Source organism: Pezoporus occidentalis, unplaced genomic scaffold (assembly GCF_034315485.1).
Source record: "Pezoporus occidentalis ecotype Australia unplaced genomic scaffold, CSIRO_AGI_Poc_V1 ctg12, whole genome shotgun sequence".
Classification (NCBI taxonomy): Eukaryota; Metazoa; Chordata; class Aves; order Psittaciformes; family Psittacidae; genus Pezoporus; species Pezoporus occidentalis.
In genome coordinates, this window is record NW_026912994.1 from 5500279 (window position 1) to 5525360 (window position 25082).

The window sequence follows — 25082 nt, forward strand, 5'->3', positions numbered from 1 at the left end:
TCTGAATAATTGATTTTCTCTATTGCTAAATACTCATCACAGTTTTGTTGAAATGCATCTCTGCTCTGAGATGCTGCTGAAGGCCATGTGTGTGAACAAATAGGAATTCTTATTTAAGTGCCAGCAAGCAGGATTGTCAGAGTGACTTGTGAACCTAAAGAAGCACTTAGACATTGAATTGCTTTCCCAGATATGGTGAACCACATTAGCTGCTTAGTGGCTGCAGATTTGGCTTTCTTAATATGGGTATTTTCAAACTAAACGCTATAACACCTTTTGTTAGCTCCAGGTCATGCTTACAGTTTAACATTATTCATAGTCCGGCCAGTCTAGCTGAGTACAGGATCCTCCCTGCTTCCCAGGTAGTGAGAGTACGTCCCCCATTGTGGCTGAATTGATTGAGCAAACATTTGTCGCTACTAAATCCTGCAGTGTATGAAAAATAACACTGATTGATTTCTGCATTGTATTTCCCAATCTCTGAAGACTGGAGAACTCTAAGGTGAACGCAACTTGCTTGAATGCTTTGCAACTAATTAATATTCTCTGTTCTCATTCCAGGGAAAATATTCCCAGGTGTCATTACACTGACAGGATCTTACAGTAGCAGTGTTCAAACTGTAAATTCTCTGGAATATGAAGAGGTGTTAAAAAATATAACAATATGGGTGAGTAACGATGTTTGGGGATTTTTTTTTCTGTGTATGTAATCCACCCTGAATGTCATGCAGACAGAGGGGATACACGCTGTCTGTAGTGTGGAGCCTAGAATTTCTTACCTGAGAAATATATTTCTTTCAAAGAATGCTTCACACTAGTTTAGAGCTATTCATAAAATACTTGAATTTTGCCCTCAGATTAGTACATGCATGACTCTTGATGAAATGAAGATATGTACCTGAAATAAGTAAGATCTGCATTTTAAGTGCCACTTTTATTCTGGGAAGTTCTCACATAAATTGCTCTGTATTTTTCACCATTCCCACTCCAGAAACCATGGGGCTGAGCAAAACTTTGCTGTGCATTTAGTTTCTGATCTCAGCTGTTTGTTGAGGGCTCAGTAATACTCAGCGGTATGAGTAAAAATGAACTTCTTCTAAAAAAAACCCAACAATTGTTTCCACACAGCACAGACTTTTCAGAATGGCTGTCCAGCTGTGTCTAAATACTTAAATAATAAACCTTTTCCATAAGCATACCAGTATTAGAATTTTAATACTATTAGTGAAATGGATATTACAAATTTTGAGCATTTTATCATTATGGATAAAGTCTGGTAATGGATTTCCTGGATAAATTTATATTGCCACATTGAAACAAGTATATTTATTTCTGGAAGTAAGAAAGAAGAGGTATGCCTCTACCAGACAGCTGCTCAAAAAATATTCACCAAATATTAATCACAATTCATAAAAAAATGATTATCAAATTCTTCATGATATTCTGTTGCTTGCTATGAATGTTTTATCAGGAAGCAATCAAAAATTGTCCCTCCAGAATGTTAAATGAAGATTTTCATCAGCCTTTTCGTCCAACAGTTTTTCATGACATGGCTACAGAAGTGCCTTATCTGCAGCACTAGAATAGATATGTAATAGTATGCAAAAGTGAAAGTAGCATAGGAAAGAGTTTTAATGTTATTAAAAAGAAGGATAATTTATTTTTCAGTTGGCTTAGATATCTTAGGATTTTCCCACTGTGCCTTCTGCTTGTGCGGCAGTTGGAGGCAGCTGCCACACAAGTTGTTGGACCAGTTGTTCCCTGCTTCACAAGGGATGAGGTAGAACAGTGACTTTTCTACTGACCCTATCCAACCCCCAGTGATTTCATCAGTGCTGTGCTTCTCCCCTGATCAAGATCAACCCCTGATGATCCCACTTCACTACATCTAAGTGACGCATGGCATCTGTAAGGATGTCTACTTCTCCCTCTTCCCTTTACTTATTCTTAGGTTGGTATCACAGAGATACCCTTCTAAGTAATGGCTCTGCAAGGGAGTATCTGTAGCTATCCAGCCGGTCAACTCTAGTGCACTGCCTGACATCCATCCAACTCATGTCTCTTCATCCTTCAACTGCTCTCCCGTATTTCCTGTTCTGCATCACCACCCCACTGCATCTTTTCTGCTATACCTTGCACAGTGGATGTTACAGATCGACTTGCTTTATTTGTAATGATAGTATCATGCTCTGGATTAAAACTTTACAGCTGAAGCCTAAGTGGTTTATGTGATTTTGGTCTATGTTTCTGCTTGCCTGTAACTCCAATTCATTTACTGCTCTTATTTACAGTTTAAGGATGCCTTCAAAGATTTAGATGGCTTTGCAGAGACTGTCATCGTGGAAATTCAGTGAGTTTGACTTTAGCACACTTAGCTTCCTACACACCCTATTTTAATGTTTTCCACAGAGTACCTAGTTCAAGAAAGAATATGGGATGAGTTCAGTTCAGTATGCCCCCTGTTTTTTTTTGTAGTTTTAAAGTTCCTGGGATGCTGGCCCTATTTTTACCCCATGGATTTCCAATACATCTGTGAAGTGTGCTGGCTGAAACAGCTCAGCAGCAGATGTTTCACTTTTAGCACACTTCATATTGCACTGTGCTATAACTAGCATTCCCTGTGGTATCTAACATGGCTCTGCAATTGTGATAGTTAAGTGAACAGGCCCAACTTGGATTCCCAATTTAATTGAAGAAATATCCTCATTATAGAAGGCCGTTGCATCTCATTGTGCATTTGGTGCTCTCCAGCTGAACCCAATCCAGCTAGCTTCTACTTACATTTTAGGATGAAGGAAGCTAGGGGAGAAAAGAAAGTTTGGCAGAAGTCTTCTCTTGTGTTTGCATGTAGCTTGCTATCCATATAGATAATATAAGACTTTAAAATGGTGTTATCTGTACTTTTCAGACAGATTCAGAAAGAAAGCAGAGCTTCTTCTCGACTGAGTGTAACAGTGACAAACCTGTTTAAGGACAACTCAAATGTAACCAATGTAACAGTTACTAATGCAATATATGCTGAAATAAATGAATCGAACTATGTCTCTGCATACACAGGTATGTAATTCTTTACTGTGAAGTAAATAATCGGCAGAAACAGAGTTTCCTGTCTTCAAAGCTGGTTAGAACATTTCAGTGTGCTCATCAAAGCTCATCAGGGCATAAGCCTTGTTGATTTTAAGGAGCTGAATGTTCAATCTTAGGTAATTTTGAAGGCTCAACCATTCAGTGCTGGGCTTTATTGCCTTGTTAACGCTTTCTACTTCTTGTATGAAGAAAAAAAAAAAATACTCATTCCCAAGTTGCATGTTGATTTTAACCTGCTGAATGTTAAGCAGCTGGAAAAATCAGGACTGAATATGTACATGTATTGTGCTTCTGAGAATAAGCCAGTATTTTACCGGCAAAATAGGATGAAACTCTCTTTAGATTACTTCTTCCATAATTAACTGTAGTAATTGAAGCAAGGCCTCACTCATTAGTCTAGGAACTAAGTGATTCATAGCTCTAAACCTGTGAAGTCTCACATAACTAAAAGTGTAATACTTGGAGAATGATTTTCTAAATGAAATACTGATTTTTTTTTTATTTTTTTTAAATATACTCATACTTTGAAATCAGCTTTTGTAAAAGGCGCAGCTAATAATTAAAGGAGTCCATTTCCTGGCTTATAGCCTGAGTTTGGTCTCTAAAGGTGACTGTGTCCACTTCAATCATGACATTTCCTATGTGCTGATCCTAAACCTAAGAGGGAAACAGAAAAAAAAAAAAAAAAAGCACCAGGACAATCACATCCCTCCACTGTATTCCACCCAATGAGGTTTGTAAACCATTCCCACCACTGGGACATGGACCTAAATAGCAACATGTTGGGCAAACAGCGTGATAATATGGATAATGAAATGAGCTGCATGCCTGTAAATACTTGTATCTACGTAGAACTGCACGGGATATGGACTCACAGTTTAGTCATAGAAAGATAAGTGCTGGGTATTTTCTACAGTTGATTTAAGGTAAGTCAAAAAGTCAGAGTTCAGAATATGAACCTATCGGTAGAATTTCCTGTGTGGTGGACTGGGAGATCTGAAGGTTTCGAGGCAGTTGTAGAATGCTGGCAAACAAGGTCAGAAGATGTGATAGAAACAGGACCTTAACTTGTAAAGAGCTAGGGAAAAGACTTGTCCAAATACCTGTGATACTGATCTTCCCAAAAAAAGGACTTGCAGTTGGGGTTTTTTTTGAACTTACTAAATAATTGGTTTATGATTTACTGAGCAAGTGCACTCCTTTCTGTGAAATCATACTAATAGTGCTCAGGTTTGCTTCCTGACTGTTTCTCTTTTAAAGTTGCAACATACTGTGCTGCTTTTAAATGTGATACTCAAACTACATACTGCAAAGAAGCTATGTATCCAGAATGCTTATGCCAGGATGATTTTGCAAAGACAGAATGGGATGAACGTTCTTGTTCAGGTAAGAACCTGGCTACTTTATCTATCCCTGGAAGGCTGACCTTGTTATTCCCTGCCTCAGTCCCTTTTTGAAAAGGGTGCTCTGCAAATGTGCTAACCTCTAAAAATCAGAGAATGTTTGTCTTTTAAAGAAAACCATAGAAACACATTCTCATGTTTCACTTCAAACACACCCATAATTCTGTCCTAGTAGAATAAAATACTAAAGCCTGATAAAACTATCACCGAAACCAGGGACTAGGCAACTCATTAAATGCATTCTTAAACTCTTGGTAGGAATCAAAAGTTAAATAGGTAAAGGATGGAAAAATGCCACATCCCTGGCAGTGTTCAAGGTGAAGTTGAATGGAGCTTTGAGCAACCTTGTCTTAGTGGAAAGTGTCCCAGCTCATGGGAGGGGGGTTGGTACTAGATGATCTTTAAGGTCCCTTTCAACCCAGACCACTTTATGATCTTAAATTGAATTATTTAAATTGAATCCAATATTTACAGCCTTCTCTGCCAGGACACATTTTGGGAATAAATTCTAGGCATTACATGGAGGCAGCTGTGGGGACTGACAGAGCTGGAAGTCTCACGATTGACTACATGATCTCTTAAAGCTCTGTCCCTTTTTTGTAGTTATAAAATGGCATTATCTGTGTTTATCTGGGTTTTTGTGGGAAGAATGATTTATGTGATTTTTAGGAACTGTTAGTTTTTGGGATTTTATTTACTTGCTTTTTTGAATCTTTTAATGAGTACTGTGGTTATATTTCTACAGATGTGAGATGTACCTTATTTTCTTCCCATGAAAACTAAAATTTTCACACTACAGAAAAAAAGTCTGAGATATGAGATTTTAGGAAAAACAACAAATGTTACAAACACTCATGATTAAATCACGAAAGCTGACTACAATAAAGTCCAGTGAGATGTGACCCAGTGTAAGCGTGGCCCATTGTAGGCCCTTGCACCCTAACCTGTCTGAATCTCATCCAGTTTTAGATCAATTGCAATACAACTCATCTGCTGTGACATCAAATTGCAAGTCATTGCTGCCTGTGGATGGAGCTATGGTTTTAAACAGAGACTGTTTGCTTCTAATTTTGTGCTTTTGTATTTCAGTTTCTGTTCTACACAGGTATAGCCCTAAAAAAGCCATTTTGGTGCTTTGAAATGCAATAAAGTTGTGTGTGTTTACAGTACAATTAAAAAAAAAAAAAATTGGTGGAAGGGGAGATTTCTCCAATGTTGATTTTTTTGGGGGCTACCTTCAATTCACTCGGTATTTTTTCCCTCTGAAAATACAGACTGCAGTGAAAGCTGTTCTTCAGAACAAAACAAGTACTGTGAAAGAGTAGGAGCGGTTCCAACATGCAAATGCATGGCTAACTTTAAAAAGAAGAATGATAACTGTGTACCGTGAGTAGCCAGTTTTTTCTTGTGTTCCTGTATTCTAGGCAAAGATATGCAAAAAGAACATCTAACACGGGGTCACCCTCAATCTTGAAGAACAGGCTGCAGCTATGTGAGTCAGAGAGGTGCCTTAGCAGGTGGACAAATGCCCATGATGTCACAAGATAGGGCATTTTAACTGCTCAGCATTAGCTGTTGGTGTGCACTCATAATACCTGAGGAGAAATTCAAGGAGATTCAAGGTCATCTGTGAGCCAGTGAAGAGGATAAGCTACTTTACGCTTATTTTGAGAGTTGCCCACATAAACATGAATTATTCTGTCATGGTTTAACCCCAGCTGGAAAATGTTCAATAATGAAAATTGTTTAAAAAATGTAATGAAAAGGGAGACAACAAGAAGAAAAAGAAATAAACCCCCCCAAATACAGTGATACATGATACAATTGCTCACCACCCACTGGGCCATGCTCAGCCTGCCTGTGAGCAATGATCGGTGCCTCCAGCCAACTGCCCCCCAGTTTATACACTGAGCATGATGTGCTGTGGTATGGAATACCCCTTGTGCTAATTTGGATCAGGTGTCCTGGCTGTGTTCCCTCCTGGCTTCTTGTGCAACTCCTCAGTGGCAGAACATGAGAGACTGAAAAGTCCTTGACTTGGGGTCAGCACTGCTTAGCAACAACTAAACCATCAGTGTGTTATCAACATTATTCTCACGCTAAAGCCAAAACATAGCACCGCAGAAGCTACTAGGAAGAAAATTAACTCTATCCCAGCTGAAACCAAGATGTACTCCTTCAGAGTAACTGAGCCATAGGAACTGGTATGCTGAAGCATTTAGTAAGCAACAGGCATTAAGCAAGACTTACTTCAAATCCCTGGGCAGTTTCCACTGATATCAGAGAGGACTCTCTTTCCCGATAACTTTCAGACCTATGTTATTTTGGTTTGGTTTTCTCTCTGCAGGAATTTCTGTTAGCTCAGGATCAGAACAGAGCAGTATTGTTTGCTGGTGCAGCTGAATAAGTGACTGGTTGTGCTCTGCTCTTGTGAATAAGCAGATGGACCTTACTCCCCATATCCATTAATTCAGCTCTTTCTGTAGTTATTGCTGCTACACACTGAACACTTGTTACTGTAAAGTCAATGTATTTTAAATATGAGAAACTAGTAAGGGAGGAAGGTTAAGACCTGCCAGTCCTTATAAACCTTGTATTGACACTTTTGTTAAAGACAGTGGGTAGGAATTCCAAGTGACTCAGAGATGTAGTGGTTAGTTCTCTGGAAAAATTAGGCCCTCTTGACATTTTTCAGGCTAAGAACCCAAAACTTTGAGTATGCGGCTCACCAATCATTCTGAAAATATCAGTCTGTTTTACTCTAACAATGAAACTAAAGAATTCAATATAAAGATAGCATTAAAAAGGAAACTGTAACGAACACACCTTGTGGAGAAGTTGCTTATAAAATGTGGAATTACGCTATTTTGTGATTATAGAATGGTTTGTGTTAGAAAAGACCTTAAAGATCATCTGCTTGATGATATTATCTTTCTTTTCTTTCCCCTTTTTAATTTTTGCTGTCATGTAGCTGTCCAGTGGGCTACTCTGGGGAGGACTGCAAGGACAGTAAGTACAAGAATTTCTGATTTTAAATTATAGCATGGAATAAAACCTGGTAGTGTTTAATCTGCCTGAGATGTGCCTGCAATGAGAGGTGCCACTATCCCCTATTAGGGTTGCCACCATGCTGTATTGATAGCAGGAAAATGTTAGAAAGAAGAGGGCCATCTATACACCCAAGATGGGAACTTACTGCAATAAATATCAGAGCTATCCAAGTCAAATATCAGTACAGATTTTCTCCCATTTCCAGGTCTTTTCTCTTTCTATATTTATACCACAGTTTGGCATTATTCTTGGGGTCAGGAAATTTCAAGAGCTGAATGCTGGCAAATTAAGTCTTTAACACAATGTTTTAAAAGGTGTATTAACTTTCTTCCACCCTGTATAGCTATGTGAAATAATTCAAAAGATGCTATTTTAAAAGATTTAATGTCATGCTTACAAATAACTTATACAGTCCACTTACTGTTGTTGCTTGTTCTTTTGTGGTAAAATTGAATAAGTCCCTGCCCACAGCAGGGAGGTTGGAACTAGATGATCTTAAGGTCCTTTCCAACCCTAACTATTCTATGATTCTATGAAATTCCACTGTTGCCTGGAAGTAAAAATCCTCTTGAAACTCATGTTCAAGCAGACAGTAGCATTTCCTCTAAGACCTCTGCATTAAGACGAGTAGTTTTAAGTCTAACAAACACAGGTTATTTAACAGAAAAACATTTAGTCCTCATCTAAAGTTATGCAATGCTGAACTCAGCACCAATAGATTTGTTTGTCCTGTAGTTAATTGCCATCTTTACTAAAAAGTCAGTGGATTATTCTCATTTGAAATATTTCTGCTTTAATATCTAGCTACTGGTTCTGGCTTGTTCTTTGCCTTGCAAGCACTGCATAGTACCTAGTACTCTATACCAGTGAAGAGATGATGACTCTGTGTTATCTCATAACTGTAGCCATCTGAAAAAGCTAATCAGATGGACCTTCCAAAACTTCCTCCCTTTTCTGAGTCAGTTTTGCAGGTGATTGCTTCAACTTTGCCAGTTTCCACCATCATCTAGTTTAGGTGAGGACATTATTCATGTCTTCTATTGTTTGCATATGCCTAAACTCAGAACATCTAATACAGTTGAAGAAAGGTTAAAAACCAAATAATTATGATTCTTCACTTCTCACACTTCCTTTGGCTTTATTTGAGCAGATGGTCTACCTATGTGGCCCTTTGGAGTCTCACACTGTTCTAATCTTAAATTATCCATGTTTAACATACCTGTTTCCATGGCTATGAGATTTTCAAGGGTTTTCTTCTGGTTTTGCTTGAGAGGTTGGAGATTGGTGAATGGTAGTTTTCGTGCAGCACAGTGAATCTTACCAGGTGTAAATGTTTGGAAGGAAAGACACTTTTTTGTCACATAGAACATATTTTTCTAGTGAAATTTGGGGACTTTTAAGACCTTTTTTATAAAGCAAATGAAAAAGCTAATCAGCACAAAATCAACACACTATGAATTTAAACACAAATTTTAGAAACGCTAATAATAAACTTCCTGCCTGCCTGCCTGCTTCCCTCTCTCCTTTCCGTCCTTCCCCTCTCCCTCTTCACTTCCTCTCTTCATTCCTCTCTCCCTCCTTTCCTCCTTTCCTCCCCCTTCTCCCCTTTCTTTCCTCTACCACTCCACCTCGTAATAAGATGACAGGGCAAAGACTTAATTTTCAATATTTACCATGAGATTTCAGTTGATGTTTCTTGTTTGGTTTGGTGGTTTGTTTTTCTCTTCCCAGGTACAGAACTCATCCTTATAATAGTGGGTACAGTGCTTGGAGCCATAATCCTGAGTTTGCTGATAGCAGTCTCTATTGTTTCAGCAAGGTAAGAGTATTTCTTACAATTGAATAGAAGCTGCATTGCTGCATGTTTCTAGAGAACTAAGCAGAAATTTAGAGAGGGCCATGGTTGCGAATGTGGTTGCATTCCTAGTTGGACAGACAAGTTCATTTAAGTCATGTAGCCATTAGAATTTGGTTTTGCCTGTGTGATCTTCCCAGAAGTATTTATTTTCTTGCTGTGAAATCAACTATAAAAGATTCAGCCAAGTCTTCAAAATATACACCTTAACACATTAATCCTAATCCTGCCCTAGCCAGTTCTGATATGGTATCTAAATAAGACTGAAGAAAGATGTTGATATCAGAAAGCTGTGTGGCCCAAATTCAGACCCTCTGCAGCTTTCCCTGCTAGCACTGCAGCTCAAGGCCTGGCGTGCCCTGTTCAGTTCAATACAGGTGACATTTCCAGTCAAGAATCTCTTTAAAGCTTGCTATTCCTGGTGTGCTGGCAAATTCCCAATTGCAGTTGCACTTCTTCACTTCCCCCCACACAATAAATATAGAAATACTATGTTGCATACAATAAATATAGAAATACTATGTTGCATACCATAAATACAGAAATCCTCAAGCAGTTCCTCAGTGCTGCCCACCTAAAGGTGCTTACAAGACTGCCCATAGCAGTACAGCTTGCCAGCAGGTGCACAAGTGTGTGTGGAATGTCTGGACTTGTGATCACAGACAATTCAAATGCATCATTTGAGTCTCCAGCATTGGCTGCAGGCATGAGGGCAACTTTTTTTTAACTGGGCCTAAGGAATGCCTCATTTCTTCCTCTGAATAGCCAATTAAAGCTAGTGGTGGTGAAGGAAACCTCTTCACTCTAGGAACCAGTTGAAAGAGGTCAAAGTCCCCCTCTGTCCCTCCTGGTAGATTAGCCCCGTCTGTGATAAGAGATGCCAAACTTTGTACTCTACCATTGAAAACAAGGGTTTTGCAATAGGTATGCTAGAAAAATCTGTTTCAGGTTTCAGAATAGGACTGAACATTCAAATTAAGGTGGGAGTGGACAATTCAAGAAGTTAGACTTACTCAATAAGTGAGGCATACTAAAGGGACTTAAAACCTCCCTTGTTCTTTTGTTTCCTCTGAAGAAACAAGCACAGGCAAGATCCAGAACAGAAAAGACTGATAAAGTCAGGATATTCCAACTCAAATACCTCTGCTGATGGACAGACCAGGATGTTCCCTCGAGTCCAGACCACTTCTGGCCATGTGAACCCAGGGTATCAGCCAAACAACCCGTATGAGATGCGTTCAACAAACAGAGGTCAATATGATGATTTGGTAAGTGTTTCACAGAGGCCTACAGGAATTGTGTTCCTGAACTGTAACACTGTGGGCTACAGACATGTTTGGAACCTAAACCCCACTCTGTCCATCCTCCCTTGATCTAGAAGTGGTATGAAGGACGCAGTTGAAGCTGAAAAAAAATCCCTTAATACAGAGATCTGCACCCATCTTATGAAGCCCTTTCTAGAGCCCCAGTAGTCATCCTCGAGTCTCAGAAGGAATACGTGAAAAGCAAGGGTTAAAGCAACAGTTTGGCTACCAAGTGGTCTGCTGTGTTCTAGGACATCTGTCTGTGTTGACTGAACACATTCTTCAGCACAGGTGCACATGCAAGCATCACAGGCTGTTTCAACCTGTGCTTCTTTTAAGCCAGTTGTAGTGTCAATAGGTGCTGCAGTGGCACTTCCTGGTTGCAACCTCATGCAAGATTTAGAGTCAGCTTAAGTTGGCAGAGCTGTCCAGAGGGTGGCTGTTCTCCCACCCACTCTGCCACTGCCTATTTCACAGCAAGAACCTCTACAGTTGCTGCAGCGTTGCAAAGGGGTGAAGTGCCATGAAAAAGCTAGCACAGCTGTTGGCACTGATACAGCCCAGGGGAGTCTGTTCAGCAGAGGCATGTCATTAGTTGGACCGTGTGTTCTGAAAAAAAACTGCCTGTTTTATCTTTGAACTCTGCAAGGTTGCTGCTGAGGGAGCAAGGTCTTGAGAAGTGCTATGCTGTGATATGATTAATTTGCTGGATTCTACATGTGTCGAGTAAATGGGAAAAACATTGTCCCATTTGAAATGACATTTTAACTCCACCTCTATGGTGCAAAAATCTACTGTTTAGAGAAGAAAAACTGTTTAATTGTTTTAAATTGTTTTAAATTCAGTTTGTGGAATTGAGGCCTAAACCATCATAGAATCATAGAATAGTTAGGGTGGGAAAGGACCTTAAGATCTTCAAGTTCCAACACCCCTGCCATGGGCAGGGACACCTCACACTAAACCATATCACCCAAGGCTCTGTCCAACCTGGCCTTGAACATCGCCAGGGATGGAGCATCCACAACTTCCTTGGGCAACCCATTCCAGTGCCTCACCATCCTAACAGGAAAGAACTTCTTCCTTATAGCCAATTTAAACTTCCCCTGTTTAAGTTTGAGCCCATTACCCCTTGTCCTGTCACTACAGTCCCTAATGAAGAGTCCCTCCCCAGCATCCCCATAGCCCCCCTTCAGATACCGGAAGGCTGCTATGAGGTCTCCATGCAGCCTTCTCTTCTCCAGGCTGAACAGCCCCAACTTGCTCAGCCTGTCTTCCTATGGGAGTTGCTCCAGTCCCCTGATCATCCTTGTGGCCCTCCTCTGGACTTGTTCCAACAGTTCCATGTCCTTTTTATGTTGAGGACACCAGAACTGTACACAGTACTCCAAGTGAAACCTGATGTTTAAAAAAAAACCCCACCTTTTAAAAAGCTGCCAATTAAGAGAAGAAAAACATCTATTTAGTTAGTTGGTTGGTCAGATTCACATAGATTTTAGCATTTCTAACTTTCCAAAGATGTCAACTTTTCACTGACAAAAATCTGCCTGTTTGGTAGTCCTTGAGAACTGGTGTGCCACAGAGAGAGGGCTATCGTGCAGTGTGCTACATGCTGAACTATTCTGAGAAAGGCGCTTTCTGACCCAGAGTTACTCTTTATTTCTTTCTTTTCTTGTCCAAATTCTTTTCAGTATGAAATATCACGGGAGCATGACGGCTTTAGGATGCAGAGCAAATATTAAGTGACCAGAGCGGTATAAAGATGGATGACCACCACAGCAATGGGTCAGACCAAATCGTTTCACAGCCTCTCACCAATGCAGATACTTCAGCACAAGAGACAACAAAATCTACAGCCCCAGCTTCTCTGAAGATTTTCTAAAGGAAAACCCCTGCTTGAAAGAGATCATGGACAACTCTCTGAAATAAGAGAAAATGAAGCAGAGGGTAGGAGGAAAACAATGACTCTCACAAGAGTTAGGGGGCTCCAGTGAACACCAGAATTCTTTCAGGCCAGTACAATGGCAAGAAAGTGAGTGTAGACAAGATAGCAGGGGTTTAACCTGCTGTTTTTCAGTTCTTCTGGAAGATGGTCCAGGCAATATGTGTGATAGTGCAAATGTCATCGCCCTGATCTTTGCCTACATTTGTGCTCACTCTATTTCAGCTAGAGGCAGCCTGCATGGCTTTGGGAAGATCAAAACTGTTCTTCATGAGAACCTAACCTTTTTCTTTATACTACATCAGATACAGTCTTTCCCCCCCCCCCCCTCAACCCCCCTAAAATTTCCTATGTGAAAGCATTCTGTTCAGATCTCTGCTGACATGTGTTGTGAGAGACAATGGTACTTGTCTGATCTTTTACACAGCCTTCCTTCCCAATACAATGACAAGAAACAACATCTTCAAACAAACACTATTGTTCTTCATCTTGCACAACCACATTGATTTTACATTCTCAGTTCCTGTGGAAAGTGTTAGCATTTTTTTCTCTTATACTCTTTGTGTTTTCATTGAATGATTTTGTTTGAGGGGCTTTTTTTCTTTTTTTTTTTTTTTATTACTCAGACACTCTCAATAAATCCGTAAAAGAATCCACATTTTATCATACTTTACTGAGTATGAATTATCCATTGACTAGCATTAACATTTCTGTGAATATATTTATAATATATATATGCACAAATATCTACATATATTTAAAGGTTAAACCCATTTACATCATCACTTAATTCCATGTTATATTTTGTGTTTTGGTTTTTAACTTTTCCTATTAAAATTTTTCCTATTAAACATTATTGTTTCACAGTACCAAGGCTTTTTTTATATTGCTTCCCAGTGGTGTAAGTGGGGTATTTTACAATTCCAGAGACTGTTTTATGTTACAACTTGTGCAGCGTTTAGATGCAAGTGTGCACAGACTGGTTTCATCAGCACCCAGCTTTCAGTCAGAGGTTCTGACCAGAAATAGTGTTAGATATTAACGAAGTTAAGGTGTTTAGTGTTTTAAGGCTGGCACCATTTTTCTGTAATTATTTTTTGATTCGAACTGGGTAGTTAGTGCAACTTGGTCAGCTTTGAAAATGCTGGCCAAGCTGCTCTCCGTGATGGCAGCTTTGTGTGTATGGGTCTGTTAATGTCACACAGCTAAAAAGGAAGTGTCTTTCAGCTTAAATGACAAATCTGGGGCCAGTGGTAGAAAACACTGTGTGCAGCTGAAGAAGTTACTAGGATGTGCATGCAGATGGGTTGTTCCAGTGTTCTCGGTGATCAAAACCGGCTCCCATCCACCAGCTATGCAGTTGAAAATTGAGAACTAACCAGTCCTGATCTTTCTCATGTGGCTTCTCTAGCAAAGGAAGATAGACCTGGCTCTCTCTGAACTGCCTGCAATGGGCAGTAGTTCAGAAGTAGCCTGATGAGAAAAGGTGTAACTTTAGTTCTGTTTTTTTTCCTGTGTTTTCACTGTTTCTTTCTTCCAGTTGAAAAATAGGTGGGATACAGGCAGAACAAATGGCAAAAAAAGAGTCACAAAGCTCAGTGTAGATTTACTGGCTTCAGCCAGCTGCTATTGCTTAGATACCTGCTCCTCCCCTACTTAATACAGCAGACTGAAACTCAAGGTTACATGGATTCTAATAGATTTTTTCTTTATCAAGAAAAAGCCCGTACATCATGGTCTTTCATTGAAGTTAATTGCCAGGTTCTATCAGCTTAGTGCAGAGGATCCCTAAAATACATGTAACAGTAGCCTGCTGCAGGGGCCCATGGAAAGACTATTAAGTGTTATCTCTTATTCTTCTGCAAACCAATAGCGGTTGGAAGTGCAGCTGAAAGCTCAACAGTAAATGACACTTTAATGCAGCAAAACTTTATTGAGGATGTGATACCTAGATTATCTGCTGTCACTGGTAATAAAAGGAGCAAAAAGAGTCAGGTGCTTTTGTCATTTAACTGCGTAGGAATTTTCATTGCACTAGCTCAAAGCTAACTTCTGCAACTGCAATCGGGTCTCATTTAGCCTGTGGTGGGGAGGGGCTATCAGATCCTGAGGTAACCATACTACTCTGGCATTTCAAAGGCAGCTACAGTTATTTTATCTGGACTGGAATTCTGTGCTGAAAAGGCAAACTTTCAGATGTTTCTCTTTCGTTTGGCTATTAGCAATGTGTAATTCTGTCGGGAAATGTGATCATGGAAAATAAGTCTTTGTGGTGTTTTATGACTGCCGCCATTTGGCTCATGCTTTGTTTCAGCTGCCCATCCTTCAAAATCCAGAGAAAGGGGAGCTGAATGCTATCCTCATCTGTCAGTGTGAGAGACGAGATGCCCACATCCAGGGCAAGAGGCTTCAGAGAACTGCCAAAACTCGTTTCATGTCCTGGGATCTCTCATCCGTCTTTTCCCCAGAGACACAGGATGTCCTGCTGGCCTGTGACCCACAGAGGATGGTGGAAGATGGTGCCGCTCTAGTCTGCCACTTGCTTTTATCCCAGTCCAAAAACTACACTGGAGAGTGTAATTGCTTTGCACATATGCATGGATATGTACTAAATAGCATTAACAGAGCTGGGACAGAGCTTGCATAGTTATAGCACATACTTGTATGGATACATTGGGATTACTTAAGTCTCATGCCACTGGATACACCCGAGCATACTCAAGTGATGTGGGGTGGCAGTGGAGAGGTATGGTGCTGTAGATAGTGGTGGGATAAGAGCTTGGGCCTGGGCAGCTGTCTCAGAGGAGCTGTGCCACAGTAGCATGGCAGGATGGTGGGGTAAAGATGGGCTTAATCAGACCTGCCGGCTCTTGTACCATGTGCACTGCTTATGCCTGAAACCAGCTCAAAAATAAGATGTAAAACTCTGCAACCACACACCCCTCAACAAAGCCCAGCATCCAAACTTGCATGTGAAAGGCAGCACCTTTCAGGCCTGAAAGCAGGAAGCATTTTGCATTTTTCTGATGACCTGCTGGTGAAAACCACACCTTGTTTCCTTTATGAGACTGTTTATACGTAGATCCTGCATGTGACATGCCAGGCTGGAGGCATAAACAAGTAAGAGCAATGACGGTAAGATACTGTTTTAAAGGTGAATGAGAGCACTCCTTCCAATCAAGGAACATGGGTAAGGGAAAAGAAACCCCTCTAGCAAGAAGCGCTCCCCTGCTCTCTAGGAATGGCTTCCCCAACAGAAACCATGGGTACAGAGAGCTTTTAGGGAATCTCAGGTGAGGGCTGAAGGGACTCACGCAGATGCCCCAGTGAACATCACTGTCCTTAGCTGGTTTTGGGGGGACCACCTCGGCTTCAGGAGGGTGACTGGTCTCTGGCACAACCCAGAGACAGAGGATCCTGCTTGAAATTCAGGGTCTGTTAGCCCAGGGCCAACAAGCACAGAAAGGCCAGCAAGGCACACCTAGCACTGCCTCTTTCATCTGCTAACCTGTAGAGGAGGACTGACACTCGCCAAGTTTGACAACTGCAAAGTCAGCAATTTTTTTAATTAGTCAATGCTATTTTTTCTCAATTTCCCAGCCTTCGCCCTTTTTTTTTTTAGCCCAGTAATGCTCTCTGTTTTGAAGCCTTGTGTCTGGTGTTTGCAGATGAAGCAGCTTTTGCTTCTTGAGGGTTCCCAGGAGTATTAAATTGATTTCTCTCAGGTTTTGGAGTGGGAGCTGAAAATACTGATTTTTGCAGAAATCAGAAAAAAAAACACCTAAACCCAACCCTAAAACCCTAAAGTGGTCAAAGAACAGGGAAACCTGTAAAACATGTCAGGTCACAGTGCAACAGGAAATAAATAGAACTAAAAATAAGCAGTAAATTGCCTTGAAAATGATGCTCTAACTGCTGATAAAAGGCTCTTTAAATATATCAAAGCCACAAAGGCAGCTTAGGAAATTGGTGGGAATGCTGATGACCAGGGTATAAAAAGAGCAGATGGGGATGATGAAGATGTAGCAGAAAAGCTCAGTGATTTGTCTGTGGCTGTTTTTGCAGCTGAAGCTGTTGGGGACCTTCCCAGGTCTGTGACATTGCAGCAGGTCAGCTGGAGGAGCCAGAGAAATCTGAAGTAAAAAGTTAACATGGAGCAAAGAGGTAGCAGGAGTAAAGGAAAGTAAGTGCAGTAAGTAGGTAACAGGTAATATAAGGTCAAATAGATAAAGTGGCTGTTAATAAGTGACCAGGACCAGGTGTCACTGACCCAGGAAATCCAGAGGAGCAGCATAGCCCAGCGACACAGGTGGCTGTGGTACCCAGCTGTGCTCCCGGGCACAGCCAGCCAGTCACATCCATAGACTCACTGTGATGTGCTGAGACATCATTGGTGGCTCTCTTACCCTTTGACTCAGGGTGGCAACCAAACACTCACCGGTCTGGGGGTATGCAAAGCTAAAGGAGGTCAGTGTTCAGCAGACACTAAAAACCATGCAGGTATGGGTGGTGGACATTGTGCCACAGGGGTTACGGATGCTGTATCTGCATGTTCAGAAAGAGATTAGGCCAATTCAAGGATGCAAACGCACAGAGGTGCACCCTCTAACAATAGGATGAGAAAGTAGGGATGCTGGAGGAAGGTGCTGTAGAAAAAGCCAGGCCCCCAAGATAGGCCTTCCTGTTGCAGGCCCTGGAGCACAGCCTGGGGCTGGAGGGACAGCCTGGGCCAGGGGATCATTTGTCACTTTCTGAACTCATGACTTGCCTTATTCAATGGCAGCCCAGCCTGAACGATGATGCCTGGGGTGCGAGTACATAGTGTGTTTTGTGCACCCTAATTATGCCCAGGCTGTTCATAAACCATGGAGAGCAGGGTAAGGTGCTGTACACGGGGCTTCTTACTGTTTATATAAAAACAGCCTCGTAAAAGAAACAAGGGGAAAATTTCGCAAGCAGGTAACTCAAAAAAAATGCAAAATGCTTCCGGCTTTTTAGCTGGGAAGGTGCTGCCTTCACATGCAAGCTTCAAAAAGCAGCCTCTGGAGAGCAAAGTCCATTCCTCTCTCCATGAAAAGTAAACCCAGAACAACAGCTCCCACCCTCCGCCTCCTGGTGGAAGCAAAACAGTTTGCAAAGGATCTGTGCCTCGCTTCTCTCTGTCCCAGTCCCCTGGCAGTGTCCCCAGGCCCCTGGGGTGACCCCTATGGCACCTTCCAAGGTAGGCAACATTAAGGGGAGCAGAGAGAAAATCTCTGCCCAGCTGTGGCTCAAACATTGCAGATTTCCCCAGGGGAGCTGAAAGACTTGCAAGGCCAGAAAGGAAGAAAATAGGGCACTGACAGGAGTCAGCAGTTTTGCCCATGACTCCAGAGAGGGCTGTGGAGGGACCAGCATTGCTTTTGGGGGGCACCTATGGCAACCAGGCATTTTCTTCTTTTTTTTTTTTTGTTTTTTTACCTAGCCTGTTCTGAAACACTAATCCATCTGGTAGCACCCTGAGGGACATTCTTCCCAGCTGGGTTCACAGTTTGGTTATTGCTTTGGCAGTACATTTTCTAAAGTGACATTAACAGCTTCCCAGAGTAGTATCTGTCATGTCTTGGTGGGGTGGGGAGGGTGAGGAAAGCTTTCAGCCCTCTGAGATGGCTCCCCTAGACCCTTGTGGGTGTCCTTGTTGCCTGCCCCATGCCTGCTGAAAAGCCTGGTTAAACATTGGGGAATTTCTGCCTCTCTTTTCATCATGGATATTCTGATGTAGCTGGGGAAAGAAAGTCTGCTGCTTAAATGAGACTTTGGAAAAGTGGCTTTCTCCAAAGTCTCTTATCCATACAGAGCCTTTTGTGGGGTAAATCAGCCAAAAATTATATAAAAAATGTTTCATACCTGGGACAGCCAACGAATTCAAGAGGTTATTATAGTGCTAAGGTACCTAATTCCCTCTCAAACAGAGGAATGTTTAAATTGGTGGGAATCAGGGGTCAAGTCCAGGCAGGTATTTTGGTGTCTAACTTGTACTGATATTAATGGGAATAGGGGTCCTTGGGGAGGAATTGTGGACCTGTGCCTATATATCATTCCTAGAAATGAAACAAGGCTTGTGCTGCACATAGGTAACAGTATGTTATTATTCTTCTCAAAGCGAGGTCTTTCCTTGTAGACTTTTCATCATTTCTCAACTGCTTTGTCCTTCCAAGGCTGGTGTGAACAGGCTCTGCAGCAAGCTCATGCTGGGCAGAAACCATTTACCAGAAAAATAAGCAAAAAACCAGAGTGCAGTGATTTATTTCCAGTAGTGATTAAATAGCCAAGTGTCAGCTGAGATTTGAAAAAGCTGCATGGGGCACTGGAGGCTCAAACTGCATAGATCTAGGGTGAATTTCTCGGAAAAACATTCATACCTCCAGAGCTCTCTGCTCACTCAGGCACCTGGGACCTCTGTTCAGGGGAAATTTTGCCAAAGATCTAAGTGAAGCCAAGCCTACCTGTCTCTACCTGCTAACATATTAAATCATATTTAATGATGTTACCCCCACATACATGCACACAAAGGGAATCTCTTTGGGCTTTCCATTTATGAGAAACCTTCTGCCAAGTGCACCCAGTAAATACTGCTGGCTTTTGTGGCTCTCCCTGAGTACTAATCAATTGGGTCCAGTTTATTTGAGGCAAGGTCACAGAATCATAGAATAATTTGGGTTGGAAGGACCTTCAAACGCCATCTAGTCCACCCCCCCTGCAATAATCAGGGACATCTCCAACTAGATCAGGTTGCTCAGAACCACATCCAGCCTGGCCTTCAATGTCTCCAGGGATGGTGCATCCTCCACCTCTCTGGGCAACCTGTGCCAGTGTTTTATCTAGATCAGGTTTTTACCACCTCTGTAAATTTTTTTCTCCACATCCATCCTGAATTTCCCCTCATTTGTCTAAACCCACCCTTCCTCGTCCTATCGCAACAGGCACCGCTACAAAGTCTCTCTCCAGATGTGCAGGAAGAGAGAATATTTAATACACCGTGCAGGGTGGTAGGGGCGGACCTTTAGGCTGTCAAACCCTCCTCCCACTCCCTCTTCTCTGCGACTTGGCGAAGCTCCTGGCCACAAGATGGAGCTGGCTCTTTGCTTTTGCAGGAAAAGCTACGCGAAAGGCAAAACGTTTTAATAAGCACATTTTAAATGGGGCTAACCCTTAACAGACAGCACAGTCAGCTTTCCAGTGAGCTGCTAATTTTTAACCCTCTCCTGTGTCGCAGCCTTGGGCATCCTCATGCCTGTCTGATGGCATGCTTCTTAACTCCAGGGATTGGAGCATATTTTTAGAGGTTGTTTATGGCTGGAGACATTCATCACCCATTTCCCTGCAGTATGCCAGTGAGCCCCTCCTCAAAACAGCCATTCAGGCAGCCAAGTGGCCCCCAGCCTGTGCCGGGAGCTGTAGAAACAACAAAGCTTGTGAAGTTTGGGCTTGCTCCACCATCACGGTTTGAAAGACTCAAGTTTATGCACCTTAGAGGCATGAGGAAAATCTCCCCCATGTACCTCCCTCGCTTTCCAGCTCAGCAGCTCCAGGCATGGACTTGCACAAAGATTTATACTGAATCCTTCCTTTTTTTTTCATGTAGGAGAGACGCAAAACTTGGCAAGCCAATTTAGGTGCCATTCCCTGCTTCCCAGCAGATCAAGAGTTAGAGCATTGCTCTTGAGTAGCTGAGAAGAGAGGCTGGCCCTCAGATGGGAAACACAGATATTTTTATATCTATTTTTGTAGCAGGCAGCCACAGCATGTGCTACCTCTTTAGCAGGAGGATAACACATAAGAAAGGATGATATTCATGATTGCCATTTTTTGGCATGTGATCCTTGTCTCTTACTGACAAGAGTTTTTTGTGGATTCGAATTTTTTGTAGTTTTCATGGAAAAATCAAGAGACAAAGTTTTGCCATGGTTGTGAAAACCCCAGCTGCCAAGTCTGTGGGCTGGTATGGGGGGAAGGCAGCATAAGGATGGCAAAACTGCACAGTGCCTGTGTCTCTCTGTGCTCTCACTTGCCATCGCAGTGCAGCCAAAAGGATCTGGCAAACAGCATGGTAAGGAACTGGAAAGGAAGACAAAGTGTTTTCCTAGTTAACAAACTGTAACATGGTGAAGACTCCCAAGGTTCAAAAAAGTTTCTGTTTTTTTTCATATCCCCGAGTTTGACCCTAGCTCCCCCAAAACTCCTTTTTATTAAAACCTTGAATCAGCCCAGCTTCATCATCATCATATAGGTTCCAGTTTTGCCCATCTTTTGTTGTATGGGGAGCTGCTTGGACCAAAAGACTGAGGGCCATTCAGGATATGCTGAACGCTGGCAATGCCCGAGGCCAGGCTGCATCTGGGTTACTCGTTCAGCCATCACCGGCTTCAGTGTGACTTCTGGAAACAGGTAATCTTAGCTGGTCTTTTTGGCACACTAGAGAGCTGTGCCTGAGATCCTCTGGCTTCTGAACTTACTGCAGATACAGTGGTTGAATGAGTTATATCCAGTAATGAAGTTATAATGAGTTATAACCAGTCAGGAGATGTCTCTTCCAGATGGAGATACTAGTAAGTAGCAACCCTAATGCAACAGAGTCTAGAACTGGGAGAAAGCTGGAGATGTCCCAGGATTTTACTGCAGGATCGAGTCAATATTTTGTGAAACGTTAAGGCAGAGGTGGTGTGTCACCCTGAAACAGGCTGTGGCCATGGGCTGGGGCCCCGGGACCAGCATTTTGATCAGGTTGGTGCAGAAAAAGGAGTCATCATTGAAGATTTAGAACCTCTTCAGTGCCATGGCAGACATCTAGGCATGACTCAGATGCTTTTATCCACCCTTCCTGCCACGAGAAAGACACGATAATGAAAACCTATCTTTAAACCACCTGAAGTATCACTGATAAAGCATTTTATTTGTTTTGACTGATGATAAAAGAGCCAAAGAACTATCTTATAATTGCACCACTTGCAAATGCATGCCTAGGTCAGGCACACTGGGTTTATGTCCTGCTTTGACCATAGCTTTAAAATGCAAGTGATAAGAATGCAAGCACAAAGATAGATCAGGCCTTTCCAGCCCAGGGGTTTTCCAATCCCTGTTCCAGTAGAACAGTGCAGCGGTACTCAACCCAAGTTCAAGGGTCTCTGTGGTACAAAATACTTACAGGAATCTGAGAGATCTTAGTCCCATCCAGAATGGCATTCTGTGGACAGGAGAAATGACGGTCAAGAGAGAAAAGACATGGGCAGTGCTGATGGCTGTTCCTGGAGATCAAGAATGACTTTGTTGCAGTTCATCCTTTCACAATCCCCAGGAGATAGAGATCTTCATTAGGTTCCCATCCCAAAATTGTGCTGTTGCCTCGAACTATTCTGCTGGTTTCTATGATCCCTTTGTCTTTAATAATCTTGTTAACACACAGGCAGTAAAAGGTTTTTTTTTCAGTCCCTTATTCAGCACAAGGGAATCTCAGGAGGAAGATGAAGAGTTTATGTGATTTCATGCATGGAGGCAATCTTCTTTTGGGGCATCTACTGCCACCTCATCCCTGACTCCAAATAACTAGCCAGTACATGTCATTCCAGAGCCCTCATCACCAGCAAGCAGGAAGGATTTACACAAAAAGCTTCTCTAGGGACCTCATTTCAGGCCATACAGTACCTCTGGTGATGCTTCAGTTCTTGGTCCCTGGCTAACCTCAGGGACACAAAGCTGCCTGCTTCTCTGAAGCTGAGCTGCCCACCCCCTAGTGGACATTCCCCATGCTCAACCACCACAGAATCTCCCTCTTGAGCTTACAGCTGCTTACTTGGTCACCAGTGCAATTGCATCCCCATTTGCTGCTGCATGTGGGGGCAAGAGTGCACTGCTGGCTTCAGAAAAGGATATTAACAATGTCCTTATTGGGCAAGCCACAATACTTCCTCCCCTGAAGCTCTGAGGAGTCTTTCCCTGTAAAGCCCTAGCCCACACTGTGGTCTGGTGGTCAGCAGTGGTCTACTGGGATGAGACATACGTGATGTCTCACAGCTGTGTATCTGTGGGACCTTCACAATGGTTTGGCTTGAAAAGTACGATAATAAGAGTACATGACTGACAGCAAATGCTGGGCACTGACAATAGCCTGTGATTCAAAGCTGTGTAGTAGCAGCTCCTGACCTTCTGCCTTCACTCAGGGGTTTCTCATGGGGGCTGCAGGGTGAGGTCAGCCTGTGATTCGGGTACTTGGAATGGTGCCATGGGCACCCACAGAAAGCAAGGGCAGGTGCTCAACCTCTTCTGAGCCTAGCTAAATATAACTGGTGATTGGTGAGCTCCTATGCCTCTCCTGGCTCTAGTCCTTCCGCAGAACATTCCTTCTGAAAGTTGTCCTCTTCCTCAAATCCTCTTCCCTGCTACTCTAGCTAAGATGCCACAGCCAAGTTTCGCAAGGTGGTTTTCTTCCCTCCAAGTAGTTTCTTCCTCCCCTGCTTTGCCTTTCTCCCTTGTGTTCACTCATCACTTGCTCCTATGCATCTGCTCCTTCCCCCAGCACTCTGCAGACAGCATGGCAGGACACAAGGATGAAGGATGAGGAATGAGACAGGTGGGACAAGGAATGGGGGTCTCCCTGCTCCTAAGACCAGGGTGATTAAAGCTCTCACACACAAGCCTGTCTAGGTATGTTTGTACATGTTGTGTCTCAGGCTACTTGATCATGGCCAGAAGATCTGAGAAGGGATTTCTAGGTCTACATGAGGGTACTCTGTGATCATTAAGGCTTACATCAGGTACTTTATCTCATTCAAATACAGGATCTGCATTCCATTTTCTTTCTTTTCACAGGAATACTAAAAATAGACCACAGAGGAAGATCCCACTTTGAAGTCCCTGCACACCACATCTTGCATTTCCAGGTCAGTCACAACCTGAGCAGTATTAGTTTTATTATTAATAAAGGGTGATGGGATGCACCTTATTGTGCTCTTGGGATAGGAGGGAGAGCTGATGCTGTTCCTTTCCCCACACACAGCCGTCAGCTTGAGAGCAACGTGTAGGTCACAGCCTGGCCCATGCGCCACGTTGCTACCGCAGCAGCAGTTTTGGTGAGGCATTTAGTAATATTTTTGCTCTGTCTGCAAACAGTATTGCAATGCTCCTACAGGCACAGGAGAAGTCACTCTGATCTAGCAGCACCAGGTCACTTAAAATGTTACAACTTTTGTAGCAGGTATTTCCTAAGACAGCAAATAGTCACTTTAAATCCAAATTGATATCTCCCAGGGGTATGGAGAGGCTGAAGAAATCAGCGAGGTTTATGACAGCAGTGTTGGAAGTAGTGCAAATAAGGGGAAATTTTGGCAGGTGGCATTACAGTTTATCATTTCTTTCTGACAACAGCAAAGCAATGTATTGGATTGAGGGCCATGTGCTTTAAGCAGCATCTAACAGTGAGATCTAGTAGACATTATGCTAAAGTGGCATGAAGGGCTGCAGGCCACGGGTAGTTAACTGTTACTATAAATTGCCTTTAAAATCAGTGATGAGCTGTATGGTTGATTTATGATTTCTTTTAAAAACAGAATGGAAAGCTCCCTACCAACCCAAACACAGTCATAAATCTGCCATTTCCTTTAGATCTGCAGTGTTGACATCCCATCCCACCAGGGACAAATGGCGGGTGTGTGGGAAATGCCAAAAAGCCGGCAGGCAGGGCAGCGCTGCCTGGATGCCCTTGCTTAGAGAGCCCTTTAACAGATGGCCACAGCTTGTTTGCACAGAGAAAATCCCTGAAGCAGGAAAATGCCATGTTAAGAGCAGCCACTGACCCGTGGGGAAATGGGTGCAAGCCCTGCTGTGAGCCAGGAGAGGAGGACGCACATTATTGGTGTGCCTCTGGATACCTACGCATGTGTGTCATCTGTGTGTCCATGTGTCTGTGCACACTGTGCACATCTGCCCGTAGATGCATGTTGGGGTGTCCCCTGTATGTGCACCTCTGTGTGTGTGTCTGTGAAAGGTATGCACGTGCGTGTGCACATGTGCAGGCATCTGTGGGCAGGTCCACACATGCATATGTGTGTATGCAGGCGGGTGTATGCATCTGCGTGCACGGAATGTGCATGCATGTATGTATGTGGTGCAGGCACGCATGTACGCGTGCGACTGTGTGTGCCTATGTAGCTTGCGTGTGCGCCCGTCCCTGTGCACGCACATCCACACTTGTGCGTGGGCCAGGCCGTGCCGGCCTGTGCCCGCTCCGCGGGACGGGGTTCCGCCTTCCCGGCGCGGCGGGGCGGGGAGGTGGCAGCGCACCCCCGGGAGCGCGACCGGCGCACAGACACACACACGGACACGCGTCCCGTCCGTCCGTCCCGTCCCGTCCCGCCGCTCCCGGGGCAGCTCCCCGGCGCCGCCCCCGCCTCCTCCTCCGCCGCCGCGGC

The 25082-nt window shown here is 43.0% G+C and overlaps 1 protein-coding gene across 1 annotated transcript in view; it reads left to right on the forward strand.

The window, feature by feature from the left end:
* Nucleotides 1-14629, forward strand: part of MUC13 (mucin 13, cell surface associated) — a 32087-nt gene extending 17458 nt beyond the window's left edge. The window contains exons 4-12 of the mRNA XM_062607061.1: nt 562-668; nt 2292-2350; nt 2909-3057; nt 4348-4473; nt 5765-5876; nt 7462-7499; nt 9273-9360; nt 10472-10664; nt 12389-14629. Coding sequence (XP_062463045.1) covers nt 562-668; nt 2292-2350; nt 2909-3057; nt 4348-4473; nt 5765-5876; nt 7462-7499; nt 9273-9360; nt 10472-10664; nt 12389-12439 — 923 coding nt within the window. The 3' untranslated portion in view covers nt 12440-14629. The remainder of the gene's footprint in view (nt 1-561; nt 669-2291; nt 2351-2908; nt 3058-4347; nt 4474-5764; nt 5877-7461; nt 7500-9272; nt 9361-10471; nt 10665-12388) is intronic.
* The last annotated feature ends 10453 nt before the right edge of the window (nt 14630-25082 follow it).